We start from the raw sequence: 18,268 nt of genomic DNA, 5'->3' as shown, positions 1-18,268 counted from the left end.
GCTATAGAGGCGATAACACGAAACCAGAAAAAATTCTTCGATGACGAGAGTAACACTCTTGTGGAACTTTCCGATCACGAGAAATCTTCTTCTTGGTCGTGTGTTTCTGCTCCAAAGACGAGTATACGATTTAGACCTATATTCCTGTTGGTATGGCCTATAATCCAAAACTTTTAAACCTTCCTCGAAGCTGAGATCTTCTGCGTCGAAAACGAATCTTCCACCCTCTCTCCACGCCACTGTACACGTATCCGATCCGCCCCGTCTGTCGGTCCGCACATGTCGTTCCCGTTATACCTCCGATGTACCTTTTGTACCGGGGTATTTGGCATCGATCCGAAACCCATTACGGGGCCATGTGCGTTGAATGAAAAAAAAATTTGATATTTGAAAATTGGGGCCGTATACAAACACACGTACGGACACCTTGTGCTTGATGGATCGATTATTATATACCGACTACCAACGCCGGGTGGCTACTCGATAATAGAATCGATATATTTGTTACTACGATACGGATATGTCTGGACCAACTGTCTGGGAACAATGGATTTCGGGGGTGGGCGATACCTGAGGGTGTGAGGAAGCAGTCGGTTTTTCACGTCTGTCCGATGCATGACGCATACTGTATATATCGCGAATTGTTCTCCACAAGTATCTATCGACGATACTGTGGGTATTTACTTAACTTTAAGTCATTGACATTTGGAATGACTCAGAATTAAGAAGAATATCAAAAAATGTATAAGAAGATTTATTTTCTCTAACTCCATCTTCTGTTCTCTTTTCTTTATGTTGTTCATCTCTTAGAAAACAAGATAAGAGTAAACAGAGCTCTTTTTTCGCTAATCTGCATCTCCTCCCGTTTTCTTAAAATTGTATGCCTATTTTCCTCTTTTCTATGAGCTCTGTTTCTCTTTTCCTTCTCGTCTTCACTTCCCAGATGTCCTCTGTCCTTCTCTCTTTTCATCATCTTAGGAGAAAAAACAAGTTTGGAGTGTAAAAACTTTTCTCTTCACTCCCTTGTTCTTCTCTACTCACTTTCCTTATGTAGCCTCGTCGTCTTTCCACTTTTTAGTCCTTTTTTTCTATTTTTCATCATCTCCTCATCGATACTTTCCTTTTTTCAGGTTCTCTCACCTTTTATTTTAATCCTTTCTCCCCATATTACTTAGAACTACATTGGTCTCCTCTCTTCCTCTATATATTTTTCCATTTTATTTTCACCCATCTTTTCTCTTTTTTGTTCTTTTTCAACCTTATCCTTTCTTCTTTTTTCTCTCCCTTTCAGCTTTAATGTCAAAATCTCGGCTTTTCCTATCGCTAACAAGCATTGAAACTTGAAACCTTTTGAAGCTTTCAATCGACGAGATACAAACGTCATAATTTTACAAATAAACTTTTTTCCTCGGACTTGATACATTTTTGCTGCTTGACCCCCGGCCATAAATCCACGTTCACCCTCGTCACGTCCCTCATTAAGGCCCATAGAAGGGAACACACACGGTGACAGGCGACACGTCATCGTCTACGGACATTATACTACGAGTCTTTCTTGGAGGTGCAAAAGACAACGCCGCCACGCCATTATGTTTCGACCTCTTTGTCGGTGTAACGCGTATAGATCGTTAGTTAGTTATTACCCAACGGGGGAATTCGAAAAATGCCGTATAACGAGGGTGGGCGGTTAGGGGTGGTTTGTCGCCCCGCACTCCGGTCAAGATTGAATTATGTCACCGTTTAGGGCCCGGGCTGGGATTGAGTCGCTATTCTCATGCCCGAAAACGAATTGACGCTGATTTGAGTCGAAATACCTGTAGCAGAAAAGATCTATATGTCCATGTAGAACGTAGATTTACTGGCACTATAATTGCTGTAGAAGGAGGTTGATAATAACTTGTGTCTAACTGAAGGTTAGAGTTTGTTCACGATTTGGTAATGTTTCCTACTTAATTAGGGACATATATACCACAAATTCTTCGTAGTCTCTAAATGGAGACATCACAGAGTGAAAGTCTGAAGTCAAATATCTGGGAATACCCTTTGATAGCAAGCTTGTTATGTTGTTACGGTTAGCAAAGGAACAAAGGCCTTCATGACGTACAGAAGTCTGGCTGGAAGGACTCGGGGATGCAACCCTAAAATACCTCAATTTCCTAGAAAGATACACGGAAAAATTACATTTCCCATTTTCCTAGGCGAACAAAAGTTTCGCGTCCAACTAGCGAAGTTCAAGTGATGAAGAAACGGAGCGAGAAGAAGTAGCAACAGGTGGACGCTGTTTGGCGGGGTGAAGGAATGAAGAGCAGCAGAGCGCCCGCGAAGGGAGCGAAAGGGGGCAGGGAGAGAATGGAAAAAGGAGCACCCGAAGTGCTAATAACTATAAATACCGACCCGAAAAACGTTCGGTCCGGTCAACTATTAGGCGGGGCGTGTCCGCTGCCTACCATAATTACTTATTTGAATATTAATAAGGTCGCTATTGCTAACGCGGTAACCAGGGCAGCACTGGGACCTAGGAAGCTGTCGGTTCGTTCGACTCACAAAAACTGTACAAGAAGATTGAGGGGCCAAGGCTATTGCGCTGGGGAATTCCACTGCATAAGTCACAGTGAGAGCTTATTTGATAGAGTCGGAATCTCTCAAGAACAGACATGAATGTTTGCAAACTTCCGTCAAAGAAATATCCTCGAAAAACCTCTAGGTTGTAAATGCGCCGGTACGGCCCTGGGCCGTGTCGCTTCTGCCGGTCCGGCATTTTGATAAATCGTTATTAATACTCGGGAAAAATTCGTATCGAACGTATAAAATATACGTGTTCCGAAATATGTGGATCGCAGATGCCAGGTCGAGTGCGTCGTGGAAACAATGGAATTTTTATTGGAAACCTCCTTTCAGGGCCGTAACGGCGAGCGTCGTCGTCCGCGTCGTGGGAAACGGCGTGGGGACATAGCGCGCCGGTAAATTGAATGGGGATCGTAGCCGCCGGGCGTACGCCGCCGCTGTAATCGTTTCTCGTGATTTATGCCCCGAGAAGGCTGATTGGGAAATATTTTCGGATGGGATTCGTTTCGAAGGGTTCTCACGTGAATTTCAACCCCGTTACTTGCGAAATGAAAGATAATTTTCGGCATAGTTTGAGGGTTCGAGGGTGCCGGCTAGATCTGTCCGATGATTTGATAGTTTTAGGCGTCTGAAACACTTTATGAATACATATTTGGAAAAATACCGATACAAGTCGAGTGAAACTCGATTAACGGCTGTAGTAGTAGTTCTAAATTACCGATACGAATAATTTTGCGAAATCTCGTTAGAATCATACAAATAGGAAATAGAAATAAAAAGCACGGGAAAAAAGCGCGGATAAAAAACGCGGGAAGGAAGCGCGGGTAAGAAGAAAACCGCGCTTCTTACTAGACTTTTACTAGACGACTGTAGACACAAAAGCGCGGGTAAAAGAACGCGGGAATGAAGCGCGGGTAGAAAAAAAGCCGCTCTTTTTACTCGCGCTTTCTACCCGCTATACTATACTATTCTACTATAGGAAATAGAAATATAAACCGCGTTCTTTTACCCGCGCTTTTGTCGTCTACAGTCGTCTAGTAAAAGTCTAGTAAGAAGCGCGTGTAGAAAGCTTTTTTACTAGACGACCCGCGCTTTTTACACGCGCTTCTTACTAGACTTTTCCTAGACGACTGTAGACACAAAAGCGCGGGTAAAAGAACGCGGGATTGGAGCGCGGATAGAAAAAAAGACGATCTTTTTACTCGCGTTCTCTACCTGCGCTATAGGAAATAGAAATATGAACCGCGTTCTTTTACCTGCGCTTTTGTCGTCTACAGTAGTCTAGTAAAAGTCTAGTAAGAAGCGCGTGTATAAAGCGCGGGTCGTCTAGTAAAAACGAGCGTGTAGAAAGCGAGGGTCGTCTAGTAAAAAGCGCGGTTTTTTATACTCGCGCTTTCTACACGCGCTTCTTACTAGACTTTTACTAGACGACAAAAGCGCGGGTAAAAGAACGCGGTAATGAAGCGCGGGTAGAAAAAAAACCTCTTTTTTTAGCCGCGCTTTATATTTCTATTTCCTATAGCGCGGGTAGAAAGCTTTTTTACTAGACGACCCGCGCTTTTTACACGCGCTTCTTACTAGACTTTTACTAGACGACTGGAGACGACAAAAAGGCGGGTAAAAGAACGCGGGATTGAAGCGCGGGTAGAAAAGAACCGCGCTTTTTACCCGCGCTTTTGTCGTCTCCAGTCGTCTAGTAAAAGTCTAGTAAGAAGCGCGGGTAGAAAAACCCCGCTTTATATTTCTATTTCCTATAGCGTGGGTAAAAAGAGCGGTTTTTTTTCTACCCACGCTTCCTACTCGCGCTTTTTACTCGGGCTTTTCACCCACGACTTGGCTATAAAGTAACACCGACCGGGCACTTCGGAAATATCAAACTGGAGACGACAATTTCGTCGTTTCAATAATTCGAATTAGTCGTGAACGAGCGTAGGAAGCGTTGAAACATCCAAACGCAACCGTAGACCGATTTCGGGATCATTGTTCACTCATCCAGTCAGTAGTCGAACACTACACTGTACTGACGAGGGACAATGATCCCGATACCGATCTACGGTTGCGTTCGGAATTTTGGACTTTTCTGTTCTTCCCTATGCTCGTTCACGACTAGCTCTCCAGTTTGATATTCCCAATGTGTTAAGTCTCGATTTAATTTCGAACGACCGGTACGATTTTCGCGAAATTTCGAGTGTGGGTTCGTAAAAGGCACTGAATTGTTCAAATTGGAAATCGGGACCGATAGGTGGCGTTCGAGTCGATTTACGGGATCGTAATTCGAAAGTCTGGGACGATTTTTATGGAATTTTCAGTCCATCGGTGCGGTATGATGGGAAATTGACTACTATCGATTAAACCGTCTCGTAGGCTTCAATTTCTTAGGTTAGGAAATGTTCGATCATAGAACTGGATGACGTTTGTTTACCCATCTTGATATTTAAATCGCCAGCAAGTAAGATCTATCTGTAAAAGCGGATATATGTACTGATGGCTCAATATAGGTTGTTTCCCGATAAAATTTCGTAAATTCGAATAACGCTATACGTTTTTTTCACCCGTTCCGATCCCGTTGCTACCGCGAATCCGTCATAACTACCGTCGTCGTAGATTATTAGAATCGGTGCCCCCGATCGATCGATCGATCCTAACTGGTATAATAATTCGATCATCAAGAAATACCGATCTTTATCAGCTGCCCTCCGGTCTCTCTCCGCTAGCTCCCAATCATCCGGAGGAATTTTAAACGGACGACCCACCGAATAATCGACCGAATTATAAATTTACTACCAAATTGGCCGGGGTCCGCGTCGGCGCTTTTGTGCGCGCTCTCCGAGCCGGGGGCGCGGAGCCGCGCACCCCGCGCGCTGACCGGTCAATCTCGATCTTCGCGCGTCTCTCTCTCGCACCCGCGTCGCGATAAATCAGGCACGGATCGACGGCACTGGCGCCTCGGACTTTTACGAGCCGTGAAATTGGTTTTCGGAGGCCCGCGGCGACAGTACGGCCGCGGTGTGAGATTCCACCGGAGGCCGCGCGGCCTCTCGAAAATCGATCCCGACTCGGGTCTCATCCCGACCAAATTGATTCTCGACGCTACCTCGCCCCTTTCCGAAACGCAATCATCGAAACCTATATACAAATGCGTCAAATATGCACCTCTTGATTAAATTGTGGGGGCGATTTCCACAATCTAAAATCATGTACAGGGTGGGCAAATTTCGATGTTTTAGCACTACAGCTTTTAAACCAGAGGAGATACACAAAATCTGATACCCCATTCTCGTTCTCTTTCTCTGAGATACTTACAATAGTAGTAGTGATTTTTGGCCACTTTCTTTTGTTTTCGAGTTATAAGCAAAAATTGGAAAAATGGCGATATCGAAATAAATTTATATCTCCGCTAATACTGATGATAGAGCTCTGAAATTGAAAAATTATACATGCACTTTTTTACGTAGAATCCAGTGGCGTGCTCGCCTTTTTAGCAGGATTTTTAATTACGAAGCTATGACCCAAAGTTATGTTTTTTTAAATGGGAACATTAGATTTCTGTGTAATTTTTTGAAAGCTTAATTTTTACTGATTTCAAAAATATATAACATCATATGGTTTGTATCAATATAAATAATGGAAAATGGTCAAAAACACTTTTTCTCAATATTTCTATGGTTTCAACTTTTGACGAGCACAGAAAAATAGAGTTTCCTATAACAAAAACAGTCTCCTTCCGGCAATGTCATTCTTTCTATGGTTTTTACCAATTTTCACAAAATTTGATTCAAGACATATTTCATAAATTTTCATTATAATAAAAGGACTTATAGAAGGAGACACTGGTAATCATACGATGCTATTTTTTTCTATGCTCATCAAAAGTTGAAACCATAGAAATATTGAGAAAAAAGGTTTTTGGCCATTTTGTATCATTTATTCTGATACAAACCATATGATGTTATATATTTTTGAAATCAGTTAAAATTAAGCTTTCAAAAAATTGCACAGAAAACTAGTGTTCCCATTTAAAAAAACATAACTGTGAGTCATAGCTTCATAATTAAAAATCCTGCTAAAAAGTCGAGCACGCCACTGGATTCTACGTAAAAAAGTGCCTGTATAATGTTTCAATTTCAGAGCTCTATCATCAGTATTGGCGGAGATATAAATTTATTTCGATATCGCCATTTTTCCAATTTTTGCTTATAACTCGAAAACAAAAGAAAGTGGCCAAAAATCACTACTTCTATTGTTAGTTTCTCAGAAAAAGAGAATGACAATGGGGTATCAGATTTTATCTATCTCCTCTGGTTTAAAAGCTGTAGTGCTAAAACATCGAAATTTGCCCACCCTGTACATCCTCCTTTTTCCTGAAGCCGCCCCTGTGGCCCGTTCACGTATCCGATCGACGAAACGCAGAAAATGGATTTATATCTCTAAGCTGGTCTAAACCGCACGTAAATCCCCCATTTCCACTTCAATTCTCACGCATCCGAACGACGACGATGATTAAGACGCACAATGACGATGTCAACGTCAAGTATGGCTACGTTCGTACCTGGAGGACCCCCCCTGACGGCTGTTTGTCGACCGAAAGGCAAACATTATTTCTGCATTATTATATTATACGGCTCCGCTTTTTTCACGGATCGTTCCGGAGGGTCATCGTCGATTATACGAAGGGGAAAAAACGGAGGTATTAATCGCGGATTTTTTTTTCTTCTCTCGCGTCTATCGATTTTTTGTCGCCGAGGTCGTTTCAGGGAAAAATTAGAAGATTAATACTATCTACCTTGTAGATAGATGCATTTTCACTTGACAAATCGCCTAAAACAGACATAATTGAATCGTTTTCATAAATACCGAGGCCAAAAACAGTGAAATGACGTAAAACATCCCGCTCTGTGTTCGCTGCCATCCTTACTTCTGTCAAAACTGACGTTCGCCTATTTTACTACAATCTGACATTGACTGCCGAAACCGCGTAATTTTCTCTGATAAATCTGATGATAGGACGTCAGGGAATAAATTAATTCAGGGAAATTTCAGAATTTCCACCTCCTTCTTAAACATTTCTCAAAATAAACCGTAGTAAATTCGAAAAAAAGTAAAAACTTTGAAGTAAGATTAGGTTAAAACTTGAATTTTGACGGAAATTAGGTTGGTAACGATCACAGAGAGAGGAGTTTTCAGTTGTACATCGATCGGATTCATAGAATACTGTTTTCGACCTCCGTTTTTATGAATTTCGCCTTATTATTGAGTGGGAGAGGCCTGGGAGGAAAATCAGCTGACTTAGAAGGTTGAGCGATCGCTATCTAAATTTTTGAGCGAACCGCCGAATATTAAGAGTCGCGAAAAATGCCAAATGAAAGACGAATAAACGGATCGTGCTCAGCTAATACTTTCGACCAGCGAACCAAATCGAAAAATCTTAAACAAAGCCCGAGAAAAGAGAAAATTGTGATTTTTAACATATCCAACTCAGATTGACACCACTGACAGAAGAAAGGTTAGCACGGTGAATTTTTAAAGATCTTTTAGGTTAGAGTTCATTGAGTACGAATCACAGGGGTGGGTAGAATCGAATCAACTAATCGATAGCGAAATTGTAGTGTTTTTGGCCTCAGTATTTCATTAGATTATTGTTTGAGGCAAAACGTAATGAGTTTTCAAAACTTGTTCGTCAACCATAGTTCGACAAACCGTCAAAAGTCCATAGTCTACTTGACGACGAATATTTTCGAACTCTGTGTTTCAAATTGAGTCCCTACCAACTTTTCCAAGTATGACGGTATAAATAACGATCAAATTCTCGCTTCACGCATCCTTTAAACACCCTAGTCCAAACTAGAAGATCGAACACTGCTGCATCGTAAAGAAATTACAGCTGTCTCTACATTATTCCACAAAAAGGACTATCGACCGAAGTTCCTCATTCACAAAACTTGTATCTTGATAGTTGAGAATTCTGCGAGAATCAATTCGACATCGGGCCCAAAGTGCATCATTTGTGACACAAAATTGTCCGAAACTCACGGAATCCGTATCATCGTGGAATGGATTCCGAAAGATGACATCTTCCTTCGGTCACACGTGAATTTGACGGTACCGACGAAACCTCTATATATCGTTATTACCTCTTTTCATTGTCCGAGATCCAGACCCCCGAATACCGTTCGCCATTCAGGCACAACAAACACAAACACGTATTTTCACGTATTTCGTCCGTTGAATGGGCTCCCTAATATCTTCAATCCGATCTATGCGGAACGGACCGGGTAAAAAAAAAAAGTATCCCCAAATACGCGCACACAATGATACTTAATGCCATTATAATTTTCCGTGCGGTTGGCTAATCGCCAGAATTGCCCTCCTTTGTGGACGGGCCGCCTCGTATATAGGTGCTACAGTACGTTCCGTATCTACTACGGGCCTCTGCGCTGGCTTCTTTGTCCCGTTTCGATGACGAGAATACACCTCGTGATAAACGGTAACAAAACGCGTTTACGGACATTCTTTGTGCCTTCATCAGGACCGCTTGGACGTTTTGACATTTACGGAAAACCTGTGTCGATTGATTGGCTACGACCATGTCACCAGTACAACAACAACAAGAAATCTCATAATTCCAATTCCGAATTCCATATTCCTGGTCTGCATATTCCGATCAAACACTGTTGGAATTAAAATTGATAAAAATTTTAAAAATTATTAATAATTACATTGAAAATCAATTAATGGAATCCAGAATTCTATGCTAGGATATATCGCAGATCCGAAACGTCAACTCAATTACGATTACCAAACTATCGAGATTCATCAGAGTATATCAATACTCTTTGGTTCCACGACGTTCTCCTGGAATTTCCCATCCTTGATATGATGATCATAGAATACAGATGAACTATCGAACTTTATCCTCCCCCAGCATGACATTTCCACCTGTCAATATACGTTTTCTCGAATAATTCGACGACTTGATCGTCGCCCATATAATCATCATCGCGTCGTCGACTGCAAGGTCTTATTAGAGAACGAGAACCCGACATAAGATTCCAATCGTTCAACTAAACACAACCACAATGGACTTGATGGGATATCGGGGTCACAGGCGAACAAAAGAGAACGCTCTCCAGTCGACCACGAGAACACACACAAAAAAATCAAATAAAACGGCTGTGGGAACACGAAAGGGATTCTGTTTGATTATATTATTATTCGATTACGTGAGGCTCATTGAATTCTCGACGAAGTCGGTTGCGAAAACAATCAAGAGTCGTTGGAAAGTCTTTTATGGAGAGAGTGAGAGATCAAAAAGGGTAAATAAAGAATAGTATAGGCACTCTGCATATTCGAAGGCATTATTATCCCTTGCATTGCGCTGCGTAAGTCCTTATATGTACCAAATAGTGTTAAATGTCTTATAAATTAGAGTATTTGGCGTAATCAGCACCGAAAACACGCATTGTCAAGTGAAGTTAGCACGACAGTTTGAAGATTTGACGTTTTTCATTCGAAATTTCAACATTAAAGGTTAACTGTCAAAATTTCATAACCTATACTCGACGACGATTTCTCTCACATTCCTATCTTTCCCGAATTCATCCTCGTTTCAGATTTTCCCATAAGCCAGCTAAATTAAAACGATTTCCATCATCTTATACGTACGTATCGAAAAAAATCGACAATAGTAACCTCTCATCAATCACTCACGCCACGCAGTTAGTTCTACGTCTCGTTGAAATCGCGGAATCATCGTCCTCCGAGTGCCGGTGGCATTTCCCGTCGAGTCGACAAAGAATCCGCCGGCCAATTAGCCGAAAAATACGGGAAGGCCGAGGACCACCTATCGGCAAGGACACCACCGTCCGGCGGGCGGGTCGAATAATGACATTTGACATTAATTCGGGTACCGTGTCGTTTAGCGGCGTGCCGCGGCGTGTTATTTCGTCGGTTCGGCGTGTACTTAACGCGCGGGGTAGGGCGCGGGAGGGCGGCGATGCAACGACGAGCGATTAGAACGTTCGCGGAGCGATCCTTCGTGTCGGATTGACGGTTATGATAGGATCGCGAACCATAGACGTCGAAAACGAGAACGATCGTCTGGGGAAATACGCTCTATGGCGTGGAGACGGAGATGGAAGTAGTCACAGAAATTTCGAATGATGTGCCCCAATGACAGACTTCAAACATTGAAGCTTAATAGGCAAAATTCGATATAAAAGACAACGATATCCAGTTTTTCAAGAATCCAAAGACATTCTTTCGAATACCTTCAATTATAACCTCTGACTTGCCGGTAAACACTCGCCGATAGATGTTTAACTAATTTTCGGTATTAGAATGAAATATACAGAGTGTGCCATTGAAAACGGGACAGCGGCTATCTCTAGGTCGTCAGAACCGAATTATATATCCTTTGTTTCGTTTCGAATGACCCACTGAAGTATCATGAAATTCGAAAGGCAATGAATGATGAACTCGTCAAAAAAATTCAATTCTGCGATCTATGATCATCGACAAGATGACAGATGACACTGACAATGACAGTTTGAAGGAAATAAATGATTCTTCACGACAAAAAGGAATTGTGTCTCTTGTAACAATCGAGGAATATCGCCTGCGAAACCGAATAAAGGTCTCCATCGCATCTGTAATCCATGACCGCCCATCTGATCTCCAGGTCCACGTTGGCGCTAGACCCTGTAATCTGAGGCCGAACGTAATTACGCGCCTCTATGCCTGGAATCGCCGCTCCGTTGTTTTGTTTTCGGCGCTAGCCGAGATTGGCAAACAAACAAACATAATCTGTGTTGTTCGCCAACGCCACCGTCCGGAGATAACCTTGTTGGGAGGAGGCTGCTAAAGAGACTTTCCGACGTTTCGGCTCATCTTGCTAGTCGCCTTGACTCTACCCGTCGGGTTCTCATTAGTTTCTCCGTTTTCTCGAGCAATAGGCAACATTTAAATATGATTTCATACTCATTGCTCAGTGATTCTGGGGTGACATCTTGCTCCCTTGTCCTTGCAGCTAGGCGCTTTCGGAACTATTCTTCCAAAGTCAAGGGCAAACAAACAAATCGACTTATTCCCACAAATCCATTTTTTGACATGTTCCTACGTTGCCACAGGCTACGAAAACCGATCAAACCAACCCTAATCCCCCCCACCGAGAACAAGAGAAAGACCAATCTCTCAATTCCGTCATATTTTCCGCGTTTCCCGAAGAAACGCCAAAATCCCCGACTTTGGGTTCGTTATTCCCGCGATAGATGGCGTCCGAGCGCCGGGGCCACCCATGATAGGCCTAATTGACGTGCCGGGCCGACTTTTTCGTTCCGATTAATGGGCGAGAAATGCACACAAACACACACACACACACAGCAACGTCTGTTGATTTTGGCCCGTCAACGGTGATACGCCCACCCTTTTGTGACGGTGCCGGTAAACCACCGCCCGCCCCCTCCGATGGTCGACGATAAACGCGTTCCGCCACCACGGACGTGATGATTATTGCCTCATCGACAGGAAGATTCGTCACGGCGCGTCGTGTGGGTCCCATTTCGTACCTCAATTATCAAAGGTGCCTATTGGAAGGAAAGAACCACCGAGATCGCAGTTTTGGGAAAGTTTCGCCGTATCCAGAGAAACCGAGATATTAAGGGTGACACACTGTATAAGTCTCGATTTGATTCTTCAAGGGACGAAAAAAATTCGATCGATTACAATAGCTCATTATCATGTGGCTTATTAAAAACCGCGGCGTGTTCTTCAAATGATAATCTCAACTGGAAATTCAGGAAACCTTTCATAGTCGAAGTTGGCGATCCTAAAGCTTACCACACGTAAACGTATATATCGTACCACGCATCCCACTTTTACTTTTTTCAACATCAGTAGTTTTAATACCAGCAAAAAAGTGAAGAAAGACTCACCACGTTGACGAAATCCTGGAACGTGATGGCTGGGGTGGTGGCGTTCTTGGATTTTTCCAACAGAATTTCCCTCTTTCCCGGAGAAACCCTCTGGCAGAACTCGACGTCGTTCATCACCGTCAGGAAATAATCCCAAGGTATCTCGCCGAAGCCCTCCCTGTCGTACTGTCGACAAAAATTAAACAATCAGAATCTCCCATTCGTCGACAAATAACACGAATAAACTTACCTCATCGAAAAATTGCCTCCATTGCTGAAAAACAAATTATTAAAAAGTCGAACAATCAGAGACGTTTTCACAAACGCTAACGCCATCTATTACTACTTTCGAGAATGATCCGCATCGTTACAGAACACTTAACCGCGCATCCGCCAATCGTTCAAATTCAAACGAGCAGAAAAATAGCAAATTCGAACAGTTTCCTTCACTTACGTCCCTCAGCAAGGCCCGTCTGAGCTCCGCCTCGTCGGCCTCGCTGCCCAGGTCCGTGTGGTCGGTGTCGTAGTGGTCGAGGTCCCCATGTTCCGGAAAGGAGAACAGAGATCCGGTTATGGTGGCAATGGGACCGGGTTCGATTCCGGATTCCTCGGACTGTCCTAGCGCGAGGCTGGTGTTGAGCAGCGTCACAGATGGCGACAGGCGATGGGGCCAGGACGAATGGGATAGCATTCTGTAAGCAGGCGAGGATCGGTATAGTAGAAAACTGCCGATTGACCATGTAACAGGAAACTGTCAAACTTATGGTGGATAACCTTACAGTGTACCTTATGAAAAGAGAGCTTGAGCGTAGACAGTTCTGTTTTTAGACGTTTGATGGCACCACGTGTGTCGTTTTCTTCACGTTATTTTGAAATACGTTTCGAAAATTCGCGTAGAATGAAAAAAGAGGACATTCATATGAAAAAATCAAAACAGAAATGAGGAAAACGTGGGTCTAGTCGATATTGCACTGAATGATGATAGTTTATTGAATGACTTATCGACTCGGCTATGAAATATTACTTTACTCGAATTGAAATTCCTATGCATCACTTCACTTTTTTGGGAAATTAACACAAAATTCGATAGTTAGTTATGTACTGACTCATTCCATCAGTTTCTCAATTGACTGGAATATTTCTGAAATGGCGAATGCGCTTAGTACAATGAAAACTTGAAAAAACAATGTAATTCAATATTAGCCTTGTTAATATAAAAACTTGTTTAAAAACAAGGATATTATCTAATCCGTATATTCAAGATTTGATGAACGTGAACTTGGAATAAACTTTTGATCAATTTCATCAAACATATATTGAACTGAGTGGTATTCTCAGTGAAAATAACGACTTGATCACGAAAAATCAAGAAAAACTCGAAATTAAGTCTTGATTTCACAGTTTTTCACGACTTCAGATCAAAATTTCCACCTAAAGCCAATTAAATTCTCCTACAGTACACCGACATTAGGACCACCTGTACATGACAACAAAACAATCAGATTAGGGTGCAATAACCTCTCACCTCCACCAGAAATAGCGATATACCGTTTGAGATGCATGAAAAGCCAGTGGAAAATCGGGGAAAACCTCGGTAAATCAAGGGAAAACACAGTTGAACATCTCGCGACAAAAGGAAAAAAAATATTCGCGGAAAACAAAAGCGGCTAAAGGAAACACAAACAAGAAAACAACACTTTCACTAGCTCGTCTACGTCGAGCGCACACTCTGGCCGTTTTCCACGTTGAAATTTTCCCCCAAAGCCAAAGCACCCCTCGCGTTCTTGCGCCAAAGCGGTCAGGGCAAACGCGCGTCATACAAGGTTTCAGCTGAATTAGTCATAAATCGGAAGGATGTCTTTGAGGATCGATATACCGTCCTTCAGAACGGACTGGAAAACGTGGAAAAGTAGGGAAATTGAGCTAATTGAAACTTGAATTGCCAGCCATTCTCGAAATGAACAATACAGCGCATTGAATAATGCCAAGAGTTCGGACAAACCAACAATGTTTGTTGGAACTATCCACCTTCGATCTAGAAATTTTGAGGGTTGAAATTCGAGAAGAAAAACTTGACTAGCTAAATTATTTTTCGTGCAATAGACTCTCTTAGTACATTCTAAAAGCCATGTCGACAGCATGGAGTGAGTTCATAACTCGCTTTGGTCACAAAACTTTTCGTATGATCTAAAATTTTGGTGAAATTAAAAAGTAAAATTGTTTTGCGAAAGCTTTTGTATTTATTGCACCGATGTTGAAAATTAACAGTGTTTTTTCCAAAGTTTTCAACGTAAGTGTATATGTGTTTTAACGATTTTCAACTATATTATCACACTGCGGAGTTTTATGTAAATTATATCGATTCTGGCAATGGAAAGAGTTGTGAAATAAACTAAACTAACTCAGACCTCGAGACATGTGGTTTTCATGCGATGTTTGATTTTTTAATGCTTATTGACACTTCGAAAATAATTTATATCAACTATATCGTGAATTGAGAATTATATTGAAATCCAATATCAGCTTTGTTAATTTTAATACGAACACAATTTATTCCAATATTCATTTAAATTAAAAAAAAAAAACAATATGAGAAACGCCAACACTTACGAGATTTCATTCACTCTCCTAACAAACCAGTAAAGTTTATAATCACAATTAGCATATTTATTCATTATTCCAACAAATTGGTCCAATTTTTTATTGTCAAAAACGTCAGAATTTCAATTTTTTCAATATTCGGTCATATTTACCTCAAGTTCAAAATGCTGAGGCCATAACATTTAAAATCACCGAATGCTACTCATCTGTGATCCCCACCATTTTAAAAATCAAGGTACCTTCCCTTCCATCTTCCTTTATCAATTCACTTCTGTTGCAGAGACGTGGCGAGTGGTAAGTTCTACAATTTCATCCTATATGTCTTTTATTTATCCTTTATTATTTTAAATATTGCACTTCAACTTTAACTGCATGTCCCTTTTCTCGTTTAGAATAATTTCATATCGAAATACTTCTAGGATTTACTAGATGTACTTAGATTGAAAGTTTGCCTCATCTTGGGCATGGATGGTTGCCAAAACTGCAATGCACCCTAATCTAGTGAGGCAATATCAAACCTTGTGTAATCCCAGAATGCAAAATTGTTGCTTATCTGATTCATGACAAGGGTACAATCGAAATAAAACAAGATTTCAATTGACCTAACCTCTATGTAGCCGCGTCGTATTGATCCATTTAATCGTTGCAGTGGTGAGCATTCGCCGATATCACAATGGTCAACGGACGAGTACCCACAGTCTGTTCAAAGACTTACGTGACCCCCAGACGTCCCTATGAAAAGGCACGTTTAGATCAGGAATTGAAAATCATCGGTGAATATGGTTTGAGGTGCAAACGTGAAGTATGGAGCGTCAAATACTCCCTCGCCAAGATCCGTAAAGCCGCCAGAGAACTTCTTACTCTTGAAGAGAAAGACCCCAAACGTCTTTTCGAAGGTGAGTGTTTCATATTATGCATTTCCTAGTTTTTCGTTGGTGTGACATTGTTCTTGATGAAGTGATTGGAATTTCTTCTTTGAGTTTGGAGTAAATAGGTGTACCACCCCATCGCCACGCTCTATCTTGTCTACATGCAGGTCTAAGAGTGCCAGAATTTATTCTACAACGGGGGAAATAAATTTCCAGCTTAGGAAACAGGCTGCATCAATTATAATGGTGGAAGTCTGTGCCGATAGTGAGGAGACAATTCAATTTGAGTTTATTTCATCCAATTGGTCAACTCAAAGTCATTCAACTCATGTGAATCTTCTCAACCCTTTTCAAGAGATTCTTTATCTTTTGATTTTGTTTCGATGTTTTCTACTCAATGATTTATTTTTCCAATAATTTTTTTGCTGCCCTTCTTTTTTTTTTTTGAATCCAATGAATTAGTTTCTCAATTCATTTTATTTCACTGGTTCCAATGCTCCTTCTCATTTTTTGTTCATGATTCACTTTGAATGTTTTTTATTTGTTGAAAATTTGTCAAGGAATTTGAACAATATTGTTCATGCAGTTATAATTACCCCTCCGCCACGCTCTATCTTGTCTAATACAGGTCTATGAGTGCCAGAATTTATTCTTGAAAGGGGAATAATAATTTCCAGCTTAGGAAACAGGCTGCATCTATTGCCATGGTGGGTGTCTGTGCCGATAGTGAGGAGACAATTTTATAGATGGTGAAATCAATTCCATTTGCTATAATTTTTATTTCAGATTACTTTTACATGTTGATTTTTCTTTATGTTGAGGAATTTGAACAAATTTTATTGTTTGTTCCATCACAATAACCCCTCCGCCACGCTCTGCCTTGTCCACATGCAAGTCAAGAGTGCCAGAATTTATTCTTAAAAGGGGAATAACAATATCCAGCTTAGGAAACAGGCTGCATCAATTGCCATGATGAAAGTCTGTGCCGATAGTGAGGAGACAATAAAAACCTGACCGAACCAATCCCGAACAATGCCTAAATGCCCTTTTTCGATTTCAGGTAATGCCCTCCTTCGTAGGTTGGTCCGTATCGGAGTCCTCGACGAGAACAGGATGAAGCTCGATTACGTGTTGGGTTTGAAAATTGAAGATTTCTTGGAACGTCGTCTCCAGACCCAGGTATTCAAGTTGGGATTGGCAAAGTCCATCCATCACGCCAGAGTACTCATCAGACAGAGACACATCCGGTAAATTATCCCTTTTCGCTAAATCGTTGGCTTTGTGTAATTTTCTTGTGGGACCACTTAGTCTCGGTTCATCCGAGCTAACGCCCCGAAATAATTGGTACCTGAGTCGTTGCCAGGTCCAGGTAGGTCTTCTAGTTTGCAGTTTGGTGTTCCGAGTCTAGAGTCACTAATCGTGGGCTTCTCTATGTCCGATTTAGTGCTAAAGAAACTCGAAAAGGAATGATACCAGCTCTTATGCCCCGGTCACGCTGGATCATAGCGTGCTCGGGTACCTCGCGAGGCGACAATATTTTTATCCAAGAAATTTGACCAGTTTCGAACAACATGAAAGGGTTTTTGAAATATTCTGTTCCGTTTTTTGCATTTTGAATCGATGAATAGAAATATCGATGAAAAATATGCTACAAATTCTTGATGCTTGATTTTCCGAGTCTAGAGTCACTAATCGTGGTTTATCCAATGTCTGATTCAGTGCTAAAGAAACTCGAAGAGAAATGATACCAACTCTTATGCCCCGGTCACGCTGGATCATAGCGTGCTCGGGTACCTCGTGAGGCGACAATTTCACGCGCTAGTTCAGAAAATCGTTAAAAAATTCAAGTATCACCATAAATGTATGCAAATCACACATTCCGAGTCTAGAGTCACTGATCGTGGGTGTCTAAATGTCCGATTCAGTGCTAAAGAAACTCGAAAAGAAATGATACCAGCTCTTATGCCCCGGTCATGCTGGATCATAGCATGCTCGGGTACCTCGCAAGGCGACAAATATGTTGTTTGACACTGGTCGATCAATCCATCGAATACTCCAACAATTGGAATGTTATCGACTTACCGTAAGTCTTTTTTCAGTGTAAGGAAACAGGTGGTTAACATCCCATCCTTCGTGGTCAGGTTGGACTCTCAGAAGCACATCGACTTCAGCCTCAAATCGCCCTTCGGTGGTGGTCGTCCTGGACGTGTCAAGAGGAAGAACCTCAGGAAGGGTGCCAGCGGTGCTGCAGCCAAAGAAGAGGAAGAAGATTAGAATAGTTATTGTTGTTTACCTGTTTTGGTAATAAAATGAAAATGTGAAAAT

General features: G+C 41.7%; 2 protein-coding genes across 4 annotated transcripts in view; one reads left to right on the top strand and one right to left on the bottom strand.

The window, feature by feature from the left end:
• The window catches only part of LOC123317530 (protein rhomboid), a 61,425-nt gene extending 46,262 nt beyond the window's left edge, over window positions 1-15,163 (bottom strand). Inside the window, exons 1-4 of one of the 2 annotated variants that reach the window (XM_044904106.1) lie at window positions 15,084-15,163; window positions 12,928-13,165; window positions 12,724-12,747; window positions 12,495-12,659 (exon numbers count right to left, since the gene is read on the bottom strand). In XM_044904106.1, the coding sequence (XP_044760041.1) occupies window positions 12,495-12,659; window positions 12,724-12,747; window positions 12,928-13,165; window positions 15,084-15,148 (492 nt within the window). In that variant the 5' untranslated portion in view covers window positions 15,149-15,163. Of the gene's footprint in view, window positions 1-12,494; window positions 12,660-12,723; window positions 12,748-12,927; window positions 13,166-15,083 lie in introns of those variants that run through there. The other variant, XM_044904105.1, reaches the window with a different exon arrangement.
• An 81-nt stretch (window positions 15,164-15,244) lies between these two features.
• Window positions 15,245-18,267, top strand: LOC123317532 (40S ribosomal protein S9). Of its 2 annotated transcripts, none has more exons than XM_044904109.1 (4): window positions 15,245-15,368; window positions 15,724-15,970; window positions 17,004-17,190; window positions 18,043-18,267. In XM_044904109.1, the coding sequence occupies exons 2-4, from the start codon at window positions 15,748-15,750 to the stop codon at window positions 18,215-18,217; spliced, it is 585 nt and encodes a 194-aa protein (XP_044760044.1). In that variant the 5' UTR covers window positions 15,245-15,368; window positions 15,724-15,747; the 3' UTR covers window positions 18,218-18,267. The 2 variants fall into 2 exon arrangements, 1 of the variants encoding a protein (XP_044760044.1); XR_006538181.1 differs by having other exon boundaries at window positions 17,004-17,312.
• Window position 18,268: the final 1 nt, after the last annotated feature.

Source organism: Coccinella septempunctata, chromosome 7 (assembly GCF_907165205.1).
Source record: "Coccinella septempunctata chromosome 7, icCocSept1.1, whole genome shotgun sequence".
Taxonomy (NCBI): domain Eukaryota; kingdom Metazoa; phylum Arthropoda; class Insecta; order Coleoptera; family Coccinellidae; genus Coccinella; species Coccinella septempunctata.
The sequence above is the reverse complement of the archived record's forward strand: the minus strand, read 5'-3'. Positions and strand labels throughout refer to the sequence as shown.

Excerpts from the sequence above, each read along its gene's own strand:
- LOC123317532 (XM_044904109.1), top strand. The coding sequence starts at position 15,748 with ATGGTCAACGGACGAGTACCCACAGTCTGTTCAAAGACTTACGTGACC. Across the intron at positions 15,971-17,003 it reads CCCCAAACGTCTTTTCGAAG|GTAATGCCCTCCTTCGTAGG; the intron begins GTGAGTGTTTCA and ends TTTCGATTTCAG. Across the intron at positions 17,191-18,042 it reads ATCAGACAGAGACACATCCG|TGTAAGGAAACAGGTGGTTA; the intron begins GTAAATTATCCC and ends GTCTTTTTTCAG.